The sequence below is a fragment of the Bufo bufo genome, chromosome 9 (genome assembly GCF_905171765.1).
Source record: "Bufo bufo chromosome 9, aBufBuf1.1, whole genome shotgun sequence".
NCBI lineage: Eukaryota > Metazoa > Chordata > Amphibia > Anura > Bufonidae > Bufo > Bufo bufo.
The window spans coordinates 5652182-5670389 of NC_053397.1; the positions used below are offsets into that span (position 1 = coordinate 5652182).

Sequence of the window (18208 nt, forward strand, 5' to 3'; positions counted from 1 at the left end):
AGCTGTCGGAGAAGAGACCCCCGCTGATCAGAAATAAGAGACCCCTGACAATCAGCTGTCGGAGAAGAGAATGCGTTCCTGTGGGCGCCACGACCTTCTCCGTGCTCACCACAAATATATGAGGGGGGGGGGGTCATATATACAGTACAGACCAAAAGTTTGGACACACCTTCTCATTCAAAGAGTTTTCTTTATTTTCATGACTATGAAGGCATCAAAACTATGAATTAACACATGTGGAATTATATACATAACAAACAAGTGTGAAACAACTGAAAATATGTCATATTCTAGGTTCTTCAAAGTAGCCACCTTTTGCTTTGATTACTGCTTTGCACACTCTTGGCATTCTCTTGATGAGCTCCAAGAGGTAGTCCCCTGAGATGGTCTTCCAACAGTCTTGAAGGAGTTCCCAGAGATGCTTAGCACTTGTTGGCCCTTTTGCCTTCACTCTGCGGTCCAGCTCACCCCAAACCATCTCGATTGGGTTCAGGTCCGGTGACTGTGGAGGCCAGGTCATCTGGCGCAGCACCCCATCACTCTCCTTCATGGTCAAATAGCCCTTACTTTCAACGTTTTCCCAATTTTTCGGCTGACTGACTGACCTTCATTTCTTAAAGTAATGATGGCCACTCGTTTTTCTTTACTTGGCTGCTTTTTTCTTGCCATAATACAAATTCTAACAGTCTATTCAGTAGGACTATCAGCTGTGTATCCACCTGACTTCTCCTCAACGCCACTGATGGTCCCAACCCCATTTATAAGGCAAGAAATCCCACTTATTAAACCTGACAGGGCACACCTGTGAAGTGAAGACCATTTCAGGGGACTACCTCTTGAAGCTCATCAAGAGAATGCCAAGAGTGTGCAAAGCAGTAATCAAAGCAAAAGGTGGCTACTTTGAAGAACCTAGAATATGACATATTTTCAGTTGTTTCACACTTGTTTGTTATGTATATAATTCCACATGTGTTAATTCATAGTTTTGATGCCTTCATAGTCATGAACATAAAGAAAACTCTTTGAATGAGAAGGTGTGTCCAAACTTCTGCTCTGTACTGTATATATATACGGGGGCTCTGCAGGGGTTCGCTTTTTAATTAAAAACCCAATGAAATGCATGTTTTTAACAGTCATTAAAAATGAGTAAAGAGATGCAGAAACTGATGCAAAATGGACAAAAAAAAAAGTGTCCATTTTACCGGTGTTTTCCCCCCATCGTGCGCTCATAGCTCATCAGCGTTTGTGCGGGGATCACACCTTGGTTCAGGAGAACCCCGCGGGGTGTAGGCCCTCGTCAGACGGCTGTGATGCGGCCACATTTCACGGTCCGGCCTGAGCACCCGTCAGGCTCTGTTCACACGCAGCAGATTTGTGGCGGATATTTCTGCCACTGCCCCGTTATTCTGATGTGGTCCATCTGCGATTACACTGCCAGGGACCGACGGCCATACTTACCAGCCCTCCCAGGACGTCCGAAAGCCGCTGAAATCGACCCCAGTGTGTCTGTGGCGCCAGCCCGGGGCTCGGACACACAGACAAGGGGGCAGGGCCTGCGGATTAGGGGCGTGTCTAGCTCCCCGACTATTCGGTATACTACATTTGTCACTCTGGTGTCACTGAGGCAATGCTGAAATCTGACGGTTTCGGATGCGGTTTAATCCATTCTGTGACTCTTAAGATGCAAAACTGCCACTTCCATCATCAGCGTGTGCGGTTCAGATTTGTGGCCGTACAACAGCCAGGGAGTGACGATTAATTGTAAATTCTCATTACATTTTCCATTAATTTGCAGCACGTGCATCATCTCCAGCCGGTCAGGGTTCTACGCCTCCATTATTATTGGGAATAATCTGAAATATAAAATGTGAATTATTACTGAGCTGAAAATAGATCAGCATCAAAACCTCAGAGCTGCCATGTCGGATAAAGCTGAGGGGAGAGGAGGGTTTGCCCTCAGCCAACATGGCCGCCGCTGGACTTCCTGCAGTCACGTGACCCGCAGAGCAGCCGCTAGAGCGAAGACTGGCACCCAGACTTCACTCTCAGCCTGTCTTTCTGACAGAACACCGGCAGCCATTTTCCTGAAGGTCTAACCAGCTGTGACAGAACCATAACGGACGGGATGACCGCGAAGGATCACGGGAAGTAACGGCTCTGATTCTGCAGCGGGAGGGGCTGCGAAGTGACGTCACTGTAGTGTGTTTACTCCCTACACTTCCGGCGCGCTGAATGACGTCAGAGCCGCGGAGGCATGGAGGAGACAACATGAATAAAGGCTGGTTAGAGCTGGAGAGCGATCCAGGTACCGAGGGCCACAGCATACAATGACTGACGTCACCACCCGTATATAACCGTTTACTGACGTCACTGGGCGCATATAACCTTTTACTGACGTCACCAGCCGTATAGAACCATTTACTTACGTCACCGGCCGTATATAACCCTTTACTGACATCACCGTCCGTATATAACCGTTTACTGACATCACCGTCCGTATATAACCCTTTACTGACGTCACCGCCCGTATATAACCCTTTACTGACGTCACCGTCCGTATATAACCCTTTACTGACGTCACCGTCCGTATATAACCCTTTACTGACGTCACCGCCCGTATATAACCCTTTACTGACGTCACCGTCCGTATATAACCCTTTACTGACGTCACCGTCCGTATATAACCCTTTACTGACGTCACCGCCCGTATATAACCCTTTGCTGACGTCACCGCCCGTATATAACCCTTTGCTGATGTCACCGCCCGTATATAACCCTTTACTGACGTCACCGTCCGTATATAACCCTTTACTGACGTCACCGCCCGTATATAACCCTTTGCTGATGTCACCGCCCGTATATAACCCTTTGCTGATGTCACCGCCCGTATATAACCCTTTACTGACGTCACCGCCCGTATATAACCCTTTACTGATGTCACCGCCCGTATATATAACCCTTTACTGACGTCACCGCCCGTATATAACCCTTTACTGATGTCACCGTCCGTATATAACCCTTTGCTGATGTCACCGTCCGTATATAACCCTTTGCTGATGTCACCGCCCGTATATAACCCTTTACTGACGTCACCGCCCGTATATAACCCTTTACTGACGTCACCGCCCGTATATAACCCTTTACTGACGTCACCGCCCGTATATAACCCTTTACTGACGTCACCGCCCGTATATAACCCTTTACTGACGTCGCCGGCCGTATATAACCCTTTACTGACATCACTGGCCGTATATAACCCTTTACTGACGTCACCGTCCGTATATAACCATTTACTGACATCACTGGCCGTATATAACCCTTTACTGACGTCACCGTCCGTATATAACCCTTTACTGACGTCACCGTCCGTATATAACCCTTTACTGACATCACCGTCCGTATATAACCCTTTACTGACATCACCGTCCGTATATAACCCTTTACTGACGTCACCGTCTGTATATAACCCTTTACTGACGTCACCGTCCGTATATAACCCTTTACTGACGTCACCGTCCGTATATAACCCTTTACTGACGTCACCGTCCGTATATAACCCTTTACTGACATCACCGTCCGTATATAACCCTTTACTGACGTCACCGTCCGTATATAACCCTTTACTGACGTCACCGTCCGTATATAACCCTTTACTGACATCACCGTCCGTATATAACCCTTTACTGACGTCACCGTCTGTATATAACCCTTTACTGACGTCACCGTCCGTATATAACCCTTTACTGACGTCACCGTCCGTATATAACCCTTTACTGACGTCGCCGGCCGTATATAACCCTTTACTGACGTCGCCGGCCGTATATAACCCTTTACTGACGTCACCGTCCGTATATAACCCTTTACTGACGTCACCGCCCGTATATAACCCTTTACTGACGTCACCGTCCGTATATAACCCTTTACTGACGTCACCGTCCGTATATAACCCTTTACTGACATCACCGTCCGTATATAACCCTTTACTGACGTCACCGTCCGTATATAACCCTTTACTGACGTCACCGTCCGTATATAACCCTTTACTGACATCACCGTCCGTATATAACCCTTTACTGACGTCACCGTCCGTATATAACCCTTTACTGACATCACTGGACGTGTATAACCCTTTACTGACATCACCGTCCGTATATAACCCTTTACTGACGTCACCGTCCGTATATAACCCTTTACTGACATCACCGTCCGTATATAACCCTTTACTGACGTCACCGTCCGTATATAACCCTTTACTGACATCACTGGACGTGTATAACCCTTTACTGACGTCACCGTCCGTATATAACCCTTTACTGACATCACCGTCCGTATATAACCCTTTACTGACATCACCGGCCGTATATAACCCTTTACTGACATCACCGTCCGTATATAACCCTTTACTGACGTCACCGTCCGTATATAACCCTTTACTGATGTCGCCGGATGTATATAACCCTTTACTGACATCACCGTCCGTATATAACCCTTTACTGACATCACCGTCCGTATATAACCCTTTACTGACATCACCGTCCGTATATAACCCTTTACTGACGTCACCGTCCGTATATAACCCTTTACTGATGTCGCCGGATGTATATAACCCTTTACTGACATAAGGGGATATATATATATATTTGACTCCTCCTCTTTCTGTATTTCAGGACTCTTCACGTTGCTGGTGGAGGATTTCGGTGAGTATTTCTGTGTTTATCGCCATCCCTTCTCCCTGCAGGCGGCCGGATTGTGCGCTGCATGTGACGGGCTGCGCGCTGCTGCTGCTGCACAGTCTTCGCCTCTCCGGGCGTTACTGCTGCATCTGTTTCTCCAGCCTCCCGACCTCAGTAAGGACTTCTCTGTGTAACTGCGGCTTCTGACAGATGTGATAATGGGGGGGGAGGGGGTGCGCTGCGGGGCAGGACTTGACTTGTCTGCTACTCTGTGTTTCCCCCAGGTGTGAAGGGTGTGCAGGTGGAGGAGATCTATGACCTGCAGAGCAAGTGCCCCGGGTATGCTCTCAACATTCCTGATTTGTGTGACCCCCTGACTTGTGTCCGCTCTCAGCTGACGGTTATTATCCCCCCCACAGGCCGGTTTACGGCTTCATCTTCTTATTTAAATGGATCGAGGAGCGGCGCTCGCGCAGGAAAGTGTCCACCCTGCTGGACGAGACATCAGTCATTGAGGATGAGGTGGTCAATAACATGTTCTTCGCTCATCAGGTGAGTAGTGAGTCCCTGGCGTCCACCATCTTGGATGTCTCCTTCTCATCCATGTCTCCTTCTCTCACAGCTGATCCCCAATTCCTGCGCCACGCACGCCCTCCTGAGCGTCCTGCTGAACTGCAGCGGGGTTCACCTGGGGCCGACGCTGAGCCGCATCAAGGACTTCACCAAGGGGTTCAGCCCAGAGGTAACACTATACTGTCAGTGCATGGTGGGAGTTGTAGTCTCACAGGTGGCACACCTTCACCATACTAGATGTCAATGGGCAGTTACAGGTCCCTGCATAAATCTCCCACTCTTTTGGTGTTAGATAGGATGCTGGGAGTTATAGTTGTACTAGGGCTGCAGCAAACGATTATTTTAGCAATTGAGTATTCATCGGCCCCACTATCCCCCGGTGCCATCAGCTCCACTATCCCCCAGCGCCATCAGCCCCACTATCCCCCGGTGCCATCAGCCCCACTATCCCCCGGTGCCATCAGCCCCACTATCCCCCGGTGCCATCTGCTCCACTATCCCCCAGCGCCATCAACCCCACTATCCCCCAGCGCCATCAGCCCCACTATCCCCCAGCGCCATCAGCCCCACTATCCCCCAGCGCCATCAGCCCCACTATCCCCCGGTGCCATCAGCTCCACTATCCCCTGGCGCCATCAGCCCCACTATCCCCCGGTGCCATCAGCCCCACTATCCCCCGGTGCCATCAGCCCCACTATCCCCCGGTGCCATCAGCCCCACTATCCCCCGGTGCCATCAGCCCCACTATCCCCCGGTGCCATCAGCCCCACTATCCCCCGGTGCCATCAGCCCCACTATCCCCCGGTGCCATCAGCCCCACTATCCCCCGGTGCCATCAGCCCCACTATCCCCCGGCGCCATCAGCCCCACTATCCCCCGGCGCCATCAGCCCCACTATCCCCCGGCGCCATCAGCCCCACTATCCCCCGGCGCCATCAGCCCCACTATCCCCCGGCGCCATCAGCCCCACTATCCCCCAGCGCCATCAGCCCCACTATCCCCCGGCGCCATCAGCCCCACTATCCCCCGGCGCCATCAGCCCCACTATCCCCCGGCGCCATCAGCCCCACTATCCCCCGGCGCCATCAGCCCCACTATCCCCCGGCGCCATCAGCCCCACTATCCCCCGGCGCCATCAGCCCCACTATCCCCCGGCGCCATCAGCCCCACTATCCCCCGGCGCCATCAGCCCCACTATCCCCCGGCGCCATCAGCCCCACTATCCCCCGGCGCCATCAGCCCCACTATCCCCCGGCGCCATCAGCCCCACTATCCCCCGGCGCCATCAGCCCCACTATCCCCCGGCGCCATCAGCCCCACTATCCCCCGGCGCCATCAGCCCCACTATCCCCCGGCGCCATCAGCCCCACTATCCCCCGGCGCCATCAGCCCCACTATCCCCCGGCGCCATCAGCCCCACTATCCCCCGGCGCCATCAGCCCCACTATCCCCCGGCGCCATCAGCCCCACTATCCCCCGGCGCCATCAGCCCCACTATCCCCCGGCGCCATCAGCCCCACTATCCCCCGGCGCCATCAGCCCCACTATCCCCCGGCGCCATCAGCCCCACTATCCCCCGGCGCCATCAGCCCCACTATCCCCCGGCGCCATCAGCCCCACTATCCCCCGGCGCCATCAGCCCCACTATCCCCCGGCGCCATCAGCCCCACTATCCCCCGGCGCCATCAGCCCCACTATCCCCCGGCGCCATCAGCCCCACTATCCCCCGGCGCCATCAGCCCCACTATCCCCCGGCGCCATCAGCCCCACTATCCCCCGGCGCCATCAGCCCCACTATCCCCCGGCGCCATCAGCCCCACTATCCCCCGGCGCCATCAGCCCCACTATCCCCCGGCGCCATCAGCCCCACTATCCCCCGGCGCCATCAGCCCCACTATCCCCCGGCGCCATCAGCCCCACTATCCCCCGGCGCCATCAGCCCCACTATCCCCCGGCGCCATCAGCCCCACTATCCCCCGGCGCCATCAGCCCCACTATCCCCCGGCGCCATCAGCCCCACTATCCCCCGGCGCCATCAGCCCCACTATCCCCCGGCGCCATCAGCCCCACTATCCCCCAGGGCCATCAGCCCCACTATCCCCCGGCGCCATCAGCCCCACTATCCCCCAGGGCCATCAGCCCCACTATCCCCCAGGGCCATCAGCCCCACTATCCCCCAGGGCCATCAGCCCCACTATCCCCCAGGGCCATCAGCCCCACTATCCCCCAGGGCCATCAGCCCCACTATCCCCCAGGGCCATCAGCCCCTCCATGCCATCCATTGCCATGTGATGTCCCCCAGTGCCATCAGAACAGCCCCTCCATGCCATGTCCCCCACTCCCCCAGTGCCATCTGCCCCTCCATGCCATCCATTGCCATGTCCCCCTCCCCCAGTGCCTCTATGCCATCCATTGCCATGTCCTCCTCCCCCAGTGCCTCCATGCCATCCACCATGCCCCCGCACTCCCCCAGTGACATCAGATCAGCCCCTCCATGCCATCAGCCCCTTTAAATCACAGGTGCCACCTTCAAATCACCAACATCACCTCGCCCCGCCGACAGATGTGGGCCCCTGCTAACTGTATAATGGCCTTCCCTGGCAGTGCGCTGACGTGGAGTCCGCAGGAGACGGACCGCGTCTTCTTCCCAGCATGCACTGGGAGGGACCTGACGTCGCACACCGCGTCAGGCAGCACGCTGGCGACGTGTGCACGCAGGGCCCTGTTCAGTGCAGCCCGGTGCCGACAGGAGGTCACGGAGCGGGGAGTGAGAGGCTTCACTTCACTCGCGCTCCGTGGTCACGTGATTTAAACGAATCCTCGATGCAGAGAAATTCCATCGAGGATCTTTTTGCATCGATTACATGGAGTATTCGTTGCAGCCCTAAGTTGTACATTTGGCTGAGTACAAAGTTACAGACTTAATGTGCTGCCCCCAAAAAAGTCCTTCTGTCAAGTTCTTGCATATAAAAACGGTGAGAGCCGCGTGACAACCGGTAGAACATCGGTCACAGCTCTCATAGGGGTTGTCGGCGTGTGATGCAGAAGATGTAACCGGCAGCGTCGGCCATAGTGTTCATTGACTTTCTCCCCCTATATGAGTCACGTATAGAGCTCCTCTGTGTAAGGTGCGCGGTCTCTCTATACTTACGTCCTCTTCTTCCTCCCTTAGAGTAAAGGTTACGCCATTGGGAACGCTCCGGAACTGGCGAAAGCTCACAATAGCCATGCCAGGTAAGAGCCCCAGAGATGTGTCAGTGTCGTCTCCCTACAGAAGTCCCTTAAAGGGAGTGTCTCATACTCTCCACCCCGTCCATAAAGCCTGTTGGGCCTTATAGAGGGGGGGGTCTCTTTTTGGGACGCCCGATTCCACGAGCCAGACTCGCGCTGCCGGTGTATTACATAGAGACCATTCAGCTGAATGTCCTCCATGTAGATTTGTCCAGCTCAGAGATTGCCTACACTATACATTGCACCAACCCATCAGCTGTGTGAGTGTCTAGCTCTGATGCTGGTGACAAGAATGTTGTCATTCAGTGACAGCAAGCAAAGATGTCGAGATGGTTAATTGCATAAAGTCTGAGAATCTGCAGCCTCCTCTGACATTAACCCTCTCTTTACCTCACGCAGGCCGGAGCCGCGTCACCTGCCGGAGAAGCAGAACGGCATCAGCGCCGTGCGCACCATGGAGGCGTTTCACTTTGTCAGTTACGTTCCCATTAAGGGGCGCCTGTTTGAGCTGGATGGCCTGAAGGTTTACCCCATAGATCACGGTGAGGGCGTTAAAGGAGCTCGGACTTTTGGTACAGTTCACATACAGCAAGCAGAGGATTTAAGGGCTCTTTCACACCTGCGTTCTTGTCTTCCGGCATAGAGTTCCGTCGTCGGAAGTGAAATCCGTTCAGGATGCATCAGGATGTCCTCAGTTCAGGACCGGAACGTTTGTTGGCCGGAGAAAATACCGCAGCATGCTGCGCTTTTTGCTCCGGCCAAAAATCCGGAACACTTGCCGCAAGGCTGGATCCGGAATTAATGCCTATTGAAAGGCATTGATCCGGATCCGGCCTTAAGCTAAACGTCGCTTCGGCGCATTACCGGATCCGACATTTAGCTTTTTCTGAATGGTTACCATGGCTGCCGGGACGCTAAAGTCCTGGCAGCCATGGTAAAGTGGAGCGGGGAGCGGAAGAGCAGTATACTTACCGTCCGTGCGGCTCCCGGGGCGCTCCAGAGTGACGTCAGGGCGCCCCAAGCGCATGGATCACGTGATCGCATTGGACACGTCATCCATGCGCATGGGGCGCTCTGACGTCATTCTGGAGCGCCCCGGGAGCCGCACGGACAGTAAGTATACCGCTCCCCCGCTCCCCACTACTACTATGGCAACCAGGACTTTAATAGCGTCCTGGCTGCCATAGTAACAGTGAACGCATTTTGAAGACGGTTCCGTCTTCAAATGCTTTCAGTACACTTGCGTTTTTCCGGATCCGGAGTGTAATTCCGGCAAATGGAGTACATGCCGGATCCGGACAACGCAAGTGTGAAAGAGGCCTAACCCCTTGGATACCAGAGGTTTATTCGGTTCACATATCCATATGAGGCCTTGTTTGTGGGACACGTTGTACTTTCTAATGCCTCCATTTAATATGGCGTACAATGTAGTGGGAAGCGGGGAAAAAATCTGAATGGGGTGGAATTGGGAAAAAAAGGCTAAACCGCCAGTTTTATGGGTTTTATCCCTACGGCGTTCTCTATGCGGAAGAAACGATCTGATGATTATATTTTTTGTTCTATTTAATTTCTTTTTTTCGCACTTCCTCTAGGAGGCTCCAGTATCCACTATATTGTATTCCCATAGAAGTAAAGTATAAGCTCTAATTGCTGTTATTCTATGTTGACCTGCCACCTGCTGGCCAACATAGGAACTGCAGCTGTAATACGTATTTATGACCAGCTTCCCCGATGGCCGCACTGGGGAGCCAGTCTTAAGCTTCCGGGTTTTTCACCATTTAGATATGGGGTGGCATTTGACCGTGGCATCTAAAGGCTTAAATGCCTGCGATTGGCATTTTTGCTGTTTGAAACGGCAGAAATTCGCCGGCTATGGCACCCACTGCCTGCGCGATTGGGCACCATGTTTATAGGCATTAGACTGAACCGAGCCTTCAAGGGGTGGTTTAGTGGTCATCTGTATCATCCCTGTTCCCCCATCGCCCAAGGTCATGTTGTCAATATTGTTGTCAGGTCCTTGGGCGGAGGACGAGGAGTGGACAGACAAGGCTCGCAGGGTTATCATGGAGAGGATCGGACTGGCCACGGCAGGGTAAGCTGATTGGCCGGCGATGGTCCTGTGACGTCATCTGTAGGTTTCGTCCTGTGAACCCCCGATCTTTCCTGCACAGGGAGCCGTATCACGACATCCGCTTTAACCTGATGGCGGTGGTGCCTGACCGGAGGCTGAAGTACGAGAGCAGGCTCAATATCCTAAAGATGAACAGGCAGACCGTGCTGGAGGCTTTACAGCAGGTGCGGGGGATGGGATGAGGCCCCCCCAGGCTCATGAGAACCTGTATTATCACCTGCCACATTATAATCTCCTGTGTCTGTAGCTGATCCGGGTGACGCAGCCGGAGCTGATCCAGGGCCAGAAACCCTCCGAGAGTCAGAATAACGAGGAGTCAAAGGCAAATCCAGCCAAGTGCGCAGCCGGCCAGGAGGCAACGAACGCGGGCAACGCCTCGGGGAATCCCACAGGTACGCCACGCCCGGCGTGATTCAGGTCTGAGGCATCTTGGTTTTTCAGGGTCAGACATAGTTTAGAAATTCGATTGGTCTGTTTGGACCCAGCAATAACCTCCTCCTCCCGGCATCCTGGCGATCGTGTGGTCACATGACAGCGGCATTGAGGGCCGTGTATCTGAGAAGACGAGGCGCGGAAAACTGCTTCCGTCTTCTCTCTGATCACGGCCATAGACCTGACCTTCGGTAGCCGGCGTGAACCCGTGCTGTATATAGAGAATGGCGCAGGTTTGAGGACCTGGGCCGCTATCCATATAGATCACAGTGTAAGGGTCCAGTCACACGTCCGTAAGTGTTTTGCGGATCCACAAAACCCGGACACCGGCAATGTGCATTCTGCAATTTACGGACCGCACATCGCCGGCACTATAATAGAAAATGCCTAATCTTGTCTGCAATTGCGGACAAGAATAGGACCTGTTCTATTTTTTTGTGGAAACGGAAGCACGGATGCGGAAGTGCGGATCCGCAAATGCAGATGTGGACAGCACATTCCGGCCCCATTCAAAATGAATGGGTCTGCACCCGTTCCGCAAAATTGCAGAACGGATGCGGACCCATTTTGCGGACGTGTGAATGGAGCCTAACATGTATAGAAAGGAAGTTCTCCACCTGAATTCATTGTCAGTCTGGTTGCTAGGGCTAGATTGTCAGATTGTGAATCCATAGCAACCGGTCTGTTATTTTCGGTGGAGAACCCCTTTAATTGGTGCCATGTATATTCTGATTGCATTGTGTCTGTTGCACCTGTAGATGTGAGCGGAGATGCAGCAGGATCTGTCCAGCGACCTTCTGCGACTAATACATACAGCAAGATTAACGCCGTCCCTCATAATGGGGGCACCGCCACCTCACAGGCCCCCCGGCTCCCTGCTTTCCTGGATAACCACAACTACGCCAAGTCCCCAATGCAGGTGGGTGCTGAGGGTTTGTCTGTACGTTACCCGGGGTCGGAGTAGATTAACCCACATTGTCTGCACACCGCAGGAAGAAGAAGATCTGGCGGCAGGCGTAGGGCGATCGCGAGGAATCCCACCGCCCTCCCCAGACTCCGATGAAGAGGAGGATGAAGAAACTGAGACTTCTGCAAGACCCGCGGCCCTTTCAGGGTGGGTAAAGTTACTTATTCCTTTCTGGCGTCGCCTGGCGTCGTGGGCCTTAAACTGGGAAGAGAGCGAGTCGCCCTTTATGCGGATGAGACCCTTTTGTTTGTACAAGACCCCCCAGGATTCTCTCGCTTTTTGAGTCTTTCGGCTCCTTCTGGAGGGGGTGCGGGTTAATTGGGACAAAACCCATCTTCTGGCTTTAGATGTACAAGCGAGAGATGTGACGCCTCCGCTGCGCTGGGTAGACCACACGGATTATTTAGGGATACGAGAGCGCCTATTTTGTAGGTAATATTTTTCCATTATTGCCGTTGGTTAGAGACACGGCCCAGAAATGGGAGTCTCTTCCCCTATAAATCTGCTAAAGATGAGACTCCCCGGATTTCTGTACCGTTTTCCTGGCTCCCACCTTGAGTCGGAGCTTCTGCTCCTAGGATTAGAGACTCTCTGTCTTCCAGTTGACCGTGGGGAGGGGGGGGGGGGGGGGTATGGGGGGTGTCTTATTTTCACAATTACTATTTAGCCAGCTTGTAAATGCCCCCTGGCGGCATCTGACTGCGATCCAGCTGTACGTGTGGGACGGTAGGACCTGGGCCGACCAGATCATGTCCGACCATTCTTCTGAGGGGAGGTGCGGTGGACCGTCTCTGTCTTCCGGAGCCTATGACCGCCTCTCTTAAATTGTGGCATATATTGTATAAGCTGGTCCCAGATGGTAATGCCCCTTAAAGGTAAAGTCGGCCATATCCCACCTGAGTATATGAGGGGCCGAGATCTACAGGGGACAGGAAGTAAATCAGATTACACTCGGTGACAGAGATCTGCTGTTGTCACCTGCTGCATACGGGGTCTGTTGCTAGGTAACAGCGCTGGCACATGTCAGTCGGTGGAACCCGCAGAGTGCCAGCCATTATAAACCATTCTGCTCATCTCCTGCAGGTTGAAGAGGAGAAGCCCCGAGTCTCTGCCACCACCTCCGGGTCCGGAGCTTCCCGCTAATGTCTTGGTAGAAAAGTTAAAGGAGACTCAGAAACAAATGTGTTCCCCGCTCTCCATAAAGACTGTGGCCCCTGCAGTTCCTCACTCCCAGCCATCTCCAACCCCCAGCAATGAGAGCACAGACACCGCGTCGGAAATTGGCAGCGCTTTCAACTCCCCCCTGCGCTCCCCTCTGAGATCCGCTAACCCCACGCGACCCTCCAGTCCCGTCACCTCCCACCTCTCTAAGGTCTTGTTTGGAGAGGAGGATCCTCTTCTGCGACTGGACTCTGTTCGATACAACCGGGCAGTGCGGGAGCTGGGGCCACTGGTGGGCACTGGGATTCTACACCTCAGCCGAGATGGGCACCTGTGTACACTCAGCCGGATGGGTGGGTATGACTGGGAGCCTGATATGGTGGTGGGGGGGGGGGGGGGCCCTAAAGGCGCCATCACAGAAAGTGGTGCCATCGCTGGTATATGCCGTCACTTTCCAATCAATGAGGGGCCCGACTGTCGGGTCTGAGGGCCGTTGTTCTGCTTCCCGCCAAAGATTTCCCCAGATCACAGGATGAGCTTGGAAAAACCATAGGATTGTAGGGTGTCCCAGAGGTCGGACCCCACTGATCACATAGTGATGGCATATGTTAGCGATGTGATCACAGTGAACCCTTCAACGATGTACGACACTGAGAGGTGACGAATGGTTCCTTATATTCATTATTCTCAGATTCTGGGAAGATTTCCCCCAAAACCAGCAAACTGGAGGAAGGAAGAGAAAACTCGGAGGCCGATGGATCCCGCTGCAGAGCCCCAGATGCACCAGTAGGGGACAGGTTTTCTCCAAAGGTGAGGACTCCTGTCCATGATGGCGGAGAAATCGGTTCTCTAGAGTTGGTTTCACTATTGTGTGGCCGGTGATCGATGTGCCTCGTGTTGTCTTCCAGGAACTCCTGGCTCTGCTGAAGTGCGTGGAAGCTGAAATCGCCACGTCCGAGGCTTGTCTTAAAGAAGAGCTGGAGAAGCGCAAGAAATTCAAGGTACTTTCAGCTCCATCTTGCTCTCCTGCCCTTCTCTCCTCATTTCATTCACCAGTCTCCTTCTCTTCTTCCAGATTGATGACCAGAGAAGGACACACAACTATGACGAGTTTATCTGTGCCTTCATCTCCATGTTGGCTCAGGAAGGTAAGTGTCCATCTGGGGGTGGGTCAGGAGGACGAGCTCAGAGGCCCAAGTCCTAACACATCCCATCCCTTCTTAGGAATGCTGGCCAGCTTGGTGGAGCAGAACATTTCGGTGAGGAGACGGCAGGGGGTCAGCATCGGTCGCCTGCATAAGCAGAGGAAGCCGGACCGCCGCAAACGCTCCCGTCCTTACAAAGCCAAGCGCCAGTGATTCCATGGTAGATAGTGTTACCTCCGCAGAATCATCTATGGGATCCCCTGTACTCACCCCCATGTATATCCTGTATATAAACTGTTTTTATACCTCACATCTAGAGCCTTGTTCTATATCACCCCCCCCCCCCCATAATGTCACGTTATTTAGTGTCAGAAACCTTGTCGCATGACCGTTCCCCTCCGGAGAACTGGCTGGTGTCGCGCTGCGGGCAGGTCCCACGCCGGCTGGTTCCATAGAATCCGAATGACCACACATCACACTAAGTCCTAGAGGTGACTGTATGTTAGAGACATTTTTTTTTTTGTCATGTAATAAAAAATAAAAAAAAGTCCAAAAAATATATTAAAACAAATGTGTGGAGGAGCACGGGAGTCCGGGGAGCGCGCGCCACCTGCGGGGACGTTACACCATGGTGCAGAATGTAGTGAATTGTGTGTTACTGAGAAGAAGATGTAAACGGGGGGGGTACAGCAGTGATGCATCACGGGAGGGGTTAAAGGGGGTTTCTGGGATTTTACTGTTGGTGACCTTTCATTAATGGGACGATTGATGTCAACTACTAAAAATGATAACTTTTCCCAAATTACTATATCCACCTCAAACCATCCCTATAGTATTAGCACATACAGATATTACAAACCTGAACAAAATGTTCACAAAAATTCAGTGGCAAAGCAAAATACCCAAACATTCACTACAAAAACCTAATGTTATCAAAAGAGGAAGGAGGAATGAACCCTAGACCGGCTCCGGGACTCTCAGCGTTATTCCAATAATCGCTCCGGAAAATCTCCTACGTCTTACACAAAAAATACACCTACTGGCCGACATAGCAAAGAGATCAAAAGTCCTCACAGGCGCACCGGGAACATGGAAAGAAACCCGAAAAATTCACAAAACTACCGTATCTCTTATCGAAAACGCATGCGGCTATGGAGCCATAAAGAATTCACTCCGGGAAAAGACGGCCGAGAATGGAAAGAAAAAGGAATCTGACAGAGGAAAAACGGAAATGACCAGCTCCTCGCCTGCGCACAAAGGTCTAAATCATTTACATAAAGAAGCCACAGAAACAAAGTTTGATGTTTGTTATTTAGTAACTTTACTAAAGTTAGAGATCACTGCTCCCTATACTGTGGAGGAGATCGCTGCTCCCTATACTGTGGAGGAGATCGCTGCTCCCTATACTGTGGAGGAGATCGCTGCAGGTAAATGTGTCTCTTCCATCGACGAGCAGACAATTGTCAGGAAGGAACGCTTCTGTATGGGGGCGAGTGGTGAAATTAGTGATCACTGCTCCCTATACTGTGGAGGAGATCGCTGCAGGTAAATGTGTCCACTGAACGAGCAGCAAACTGTTGGGAAGGACCGCTTTCTTGCCGACGATCATCTGCTCCATTGAGCCATGTAAAGGGGGTTCTGTACCTTCCCTTACGTCCTAACCAGCAGCACAAGTGGGGGGAGTTCTCCCCTGTGAAACTGGTCGGACAGGTGGAATTTTTGATTAACCCTTTCATGACCAAAGGTCATTGATGCCCCAGTGTCCAGGTCAAAATTTACAAATCTGCCATGCGTCACTTTATGTGGTAATAGCTTTGGAACACTTTTACTTATCCAAGCCATTCTGAGACTGTTTTCTCGTGACACATTGTACTTCATGACAATATATATCACCTTTATTTATGAAAAAATCGCAAATTTACCCAAAAATTTAAGAAATTCGCAATTTTCAAAATTATTAATTTCTCTGCTTCTAAAACAGAAAGTGATACCTCACAAAATATTTATTATTTAACATTCCCTATATGTCTACTTTATGTTGGCATCATTTTGGAAATGTCATTTTATTTTTTTAGGACGTTAGAAGCTTAGAAGTTTAGAAGCAATTCTTAAAATTTTTAAGAAAATTTCCAAAACCCACTTTATAAGGACCAGTTCAGGTCTGAAGTCACTTTGTGGGGCCTACATAGTGAATACTCCCCATAAATGACCCCATTGTAGAAACTACACCCCTCAAGTTACTCAAAACTGATTGTACAAACTTTGTTAACCCTTTAGGTGTTCCACAAGAATTAAAGGAAAATTGAGCTGAAATTTCTAAATTTCACTTTTTGGGCAGATTTTCCATTTTATTGCATTTTTTTCTTTAACACATTCAGGGTTAACAGCCAAACAAAACTCAATATTTATTACTCTGATTCTGCGGTTTACAGAAACACCCCACATGTGGTCGTAAACTGATGTAAGGGCGCATGGCAGGGCACAGAAGGAAAGGAGCGCCGTATGGTTTTTGGAAGGCAGATTTTGCTGGACTGGTTTTAGATGCCATGTCCCATTTAAAGCCCCCCTGATGCACCCTTACAGTAGAAACTCCCAAAAAGTGACCCTATTTTGGAAACTAAGGGGATAAGGTGACAGTTTCATTGGTACTATTTTGGGTACATGTGATTTTAATTGCTCTATATTACGTTTTTTGTGAGGCAAGGTAACAAAAAAATGGTAAATCAAGTGCTATTTTTATAGAGCAGGTTGTTACGGACGCAGTGATATCAAATATGTCTACTTTTTTTGTTTGTTTCAGTTTTACATAATAAGGCATTTTTGAAAAAGAAATTATGTTTTTGTGTGTCTATTTTCTGAACGCCATATGTTTTTTTATTTTTCTTCCAATTGTCTTGTGCAGGGGCTCATTTTTTGCAGAAAGAGTTGAGGTTTTTATTGGTACCATTTTTGGGTACATAGGATTTTTTGATCATTCATTATTACACTTCATGGGGCAAGGTGACCAAAAAATTGGCTGTTTTTGGAAAACAGTTTTTTTTTTACAGCGTTCATCTGAGGGGTTAGATCATGTGACCGTTTTATAGAGCAGATCGTTACGGACGTGGCAATACCCAATATGTATACTTTTTCTTATTTATTTAAGTTTTACACAATAATGGCATTTCTGAAACCAAAACAATTATGTTTTAGTGTCTCCATAGTCTGAGAGCCATAGCTTTTTTATTTTTTGGGCGATTGTCTTAAATATGGGCTCATTTTTTGCGGGATGAGGTAACGGTTTGATTGGTACTATTTTGGGGTGTATACGCCTTTTTGATCGCTTGGTGTTGCACTTTTTGTGATGTAAGGTGACAAAAATGGCTTTTTTTTACACTGTTTTCCTTTTTTCTTTTTTATGGTGTTTATTGGACGGGGTTGATCATGTGATATATTTATAGAGATGGTCGTTACGGACACGGTGATACCTAATATGTGTGTTTTTTTTGTTTTGTTTTTTTTATAGGAAAAGGCAATTTTTATTTTTTTATTTACATTTTTATTTATTTATTTATTTTTACTTTTATTATTTAATTATTTTTTTTTATCAGTTCCCTCTTGGATCTTGAAGATCCAGTGGGGCTGATGGTTTTACTATACTTTGCAATGCTTTTGCATTCTAAAGTATAATACTACCAGATGTCCTGTAGGTGGCAACCGGACGCCTTTGCAAAGCGTTCGGTTGCCATGGCAACCATCGGGCGCTGCAATCACAGCGCAGCAGCCTCGATGGTTGAGAGAGGGAGCCCCCTCTCTCTATTAACCCCATGGATGCCGCTGCTGCGGAATCTATGGGGTTACAGCAGAGTGTCAGCATAGAGCTGACACTCGCTGCTGATGGCGGCGGCTCAGGAAT

General features: G+C 50.9%; 1 protein-coding gene across 1 annotated transcript; it reads left to right on the forward strand.

Annotated features, from left to right (window-relative positions):
• Positions 1–2175: 2175 nt before the first annotated feature.
• Positions 2176–14865, forward strand: BAP1 (BRCA1 associated protein 1). Its single transcript, XM_040406884.1, has 17 exons — positions 2176–2305; positions 4668–4697; positions 4958–5012; positions 5093–5225; positions 5296–5415; positions 8419–8480; positions 8877–9019; positions 10491–10569; positions 10649–10772; positions 10856–11000; positions 11799–11959; positions 12033–12154; positions 13091–13521; positions 13860–13978; positions 14077–14169; positions 14244–14316; positions 14393–14865. The coding sequence occupies exons 1-17, from the start codon at positions 2233–2235 to the stop codon at positions 14524–14526; spliced, it is 2097 nt and encodes a 698-aa protein (XP_040262818.1). The 5' UTR covers positions 2176–2232; the 3' UTR covers positions 14527–14865.
• Positions 14866–18208: the final 3343 nt, after the last annotated feature.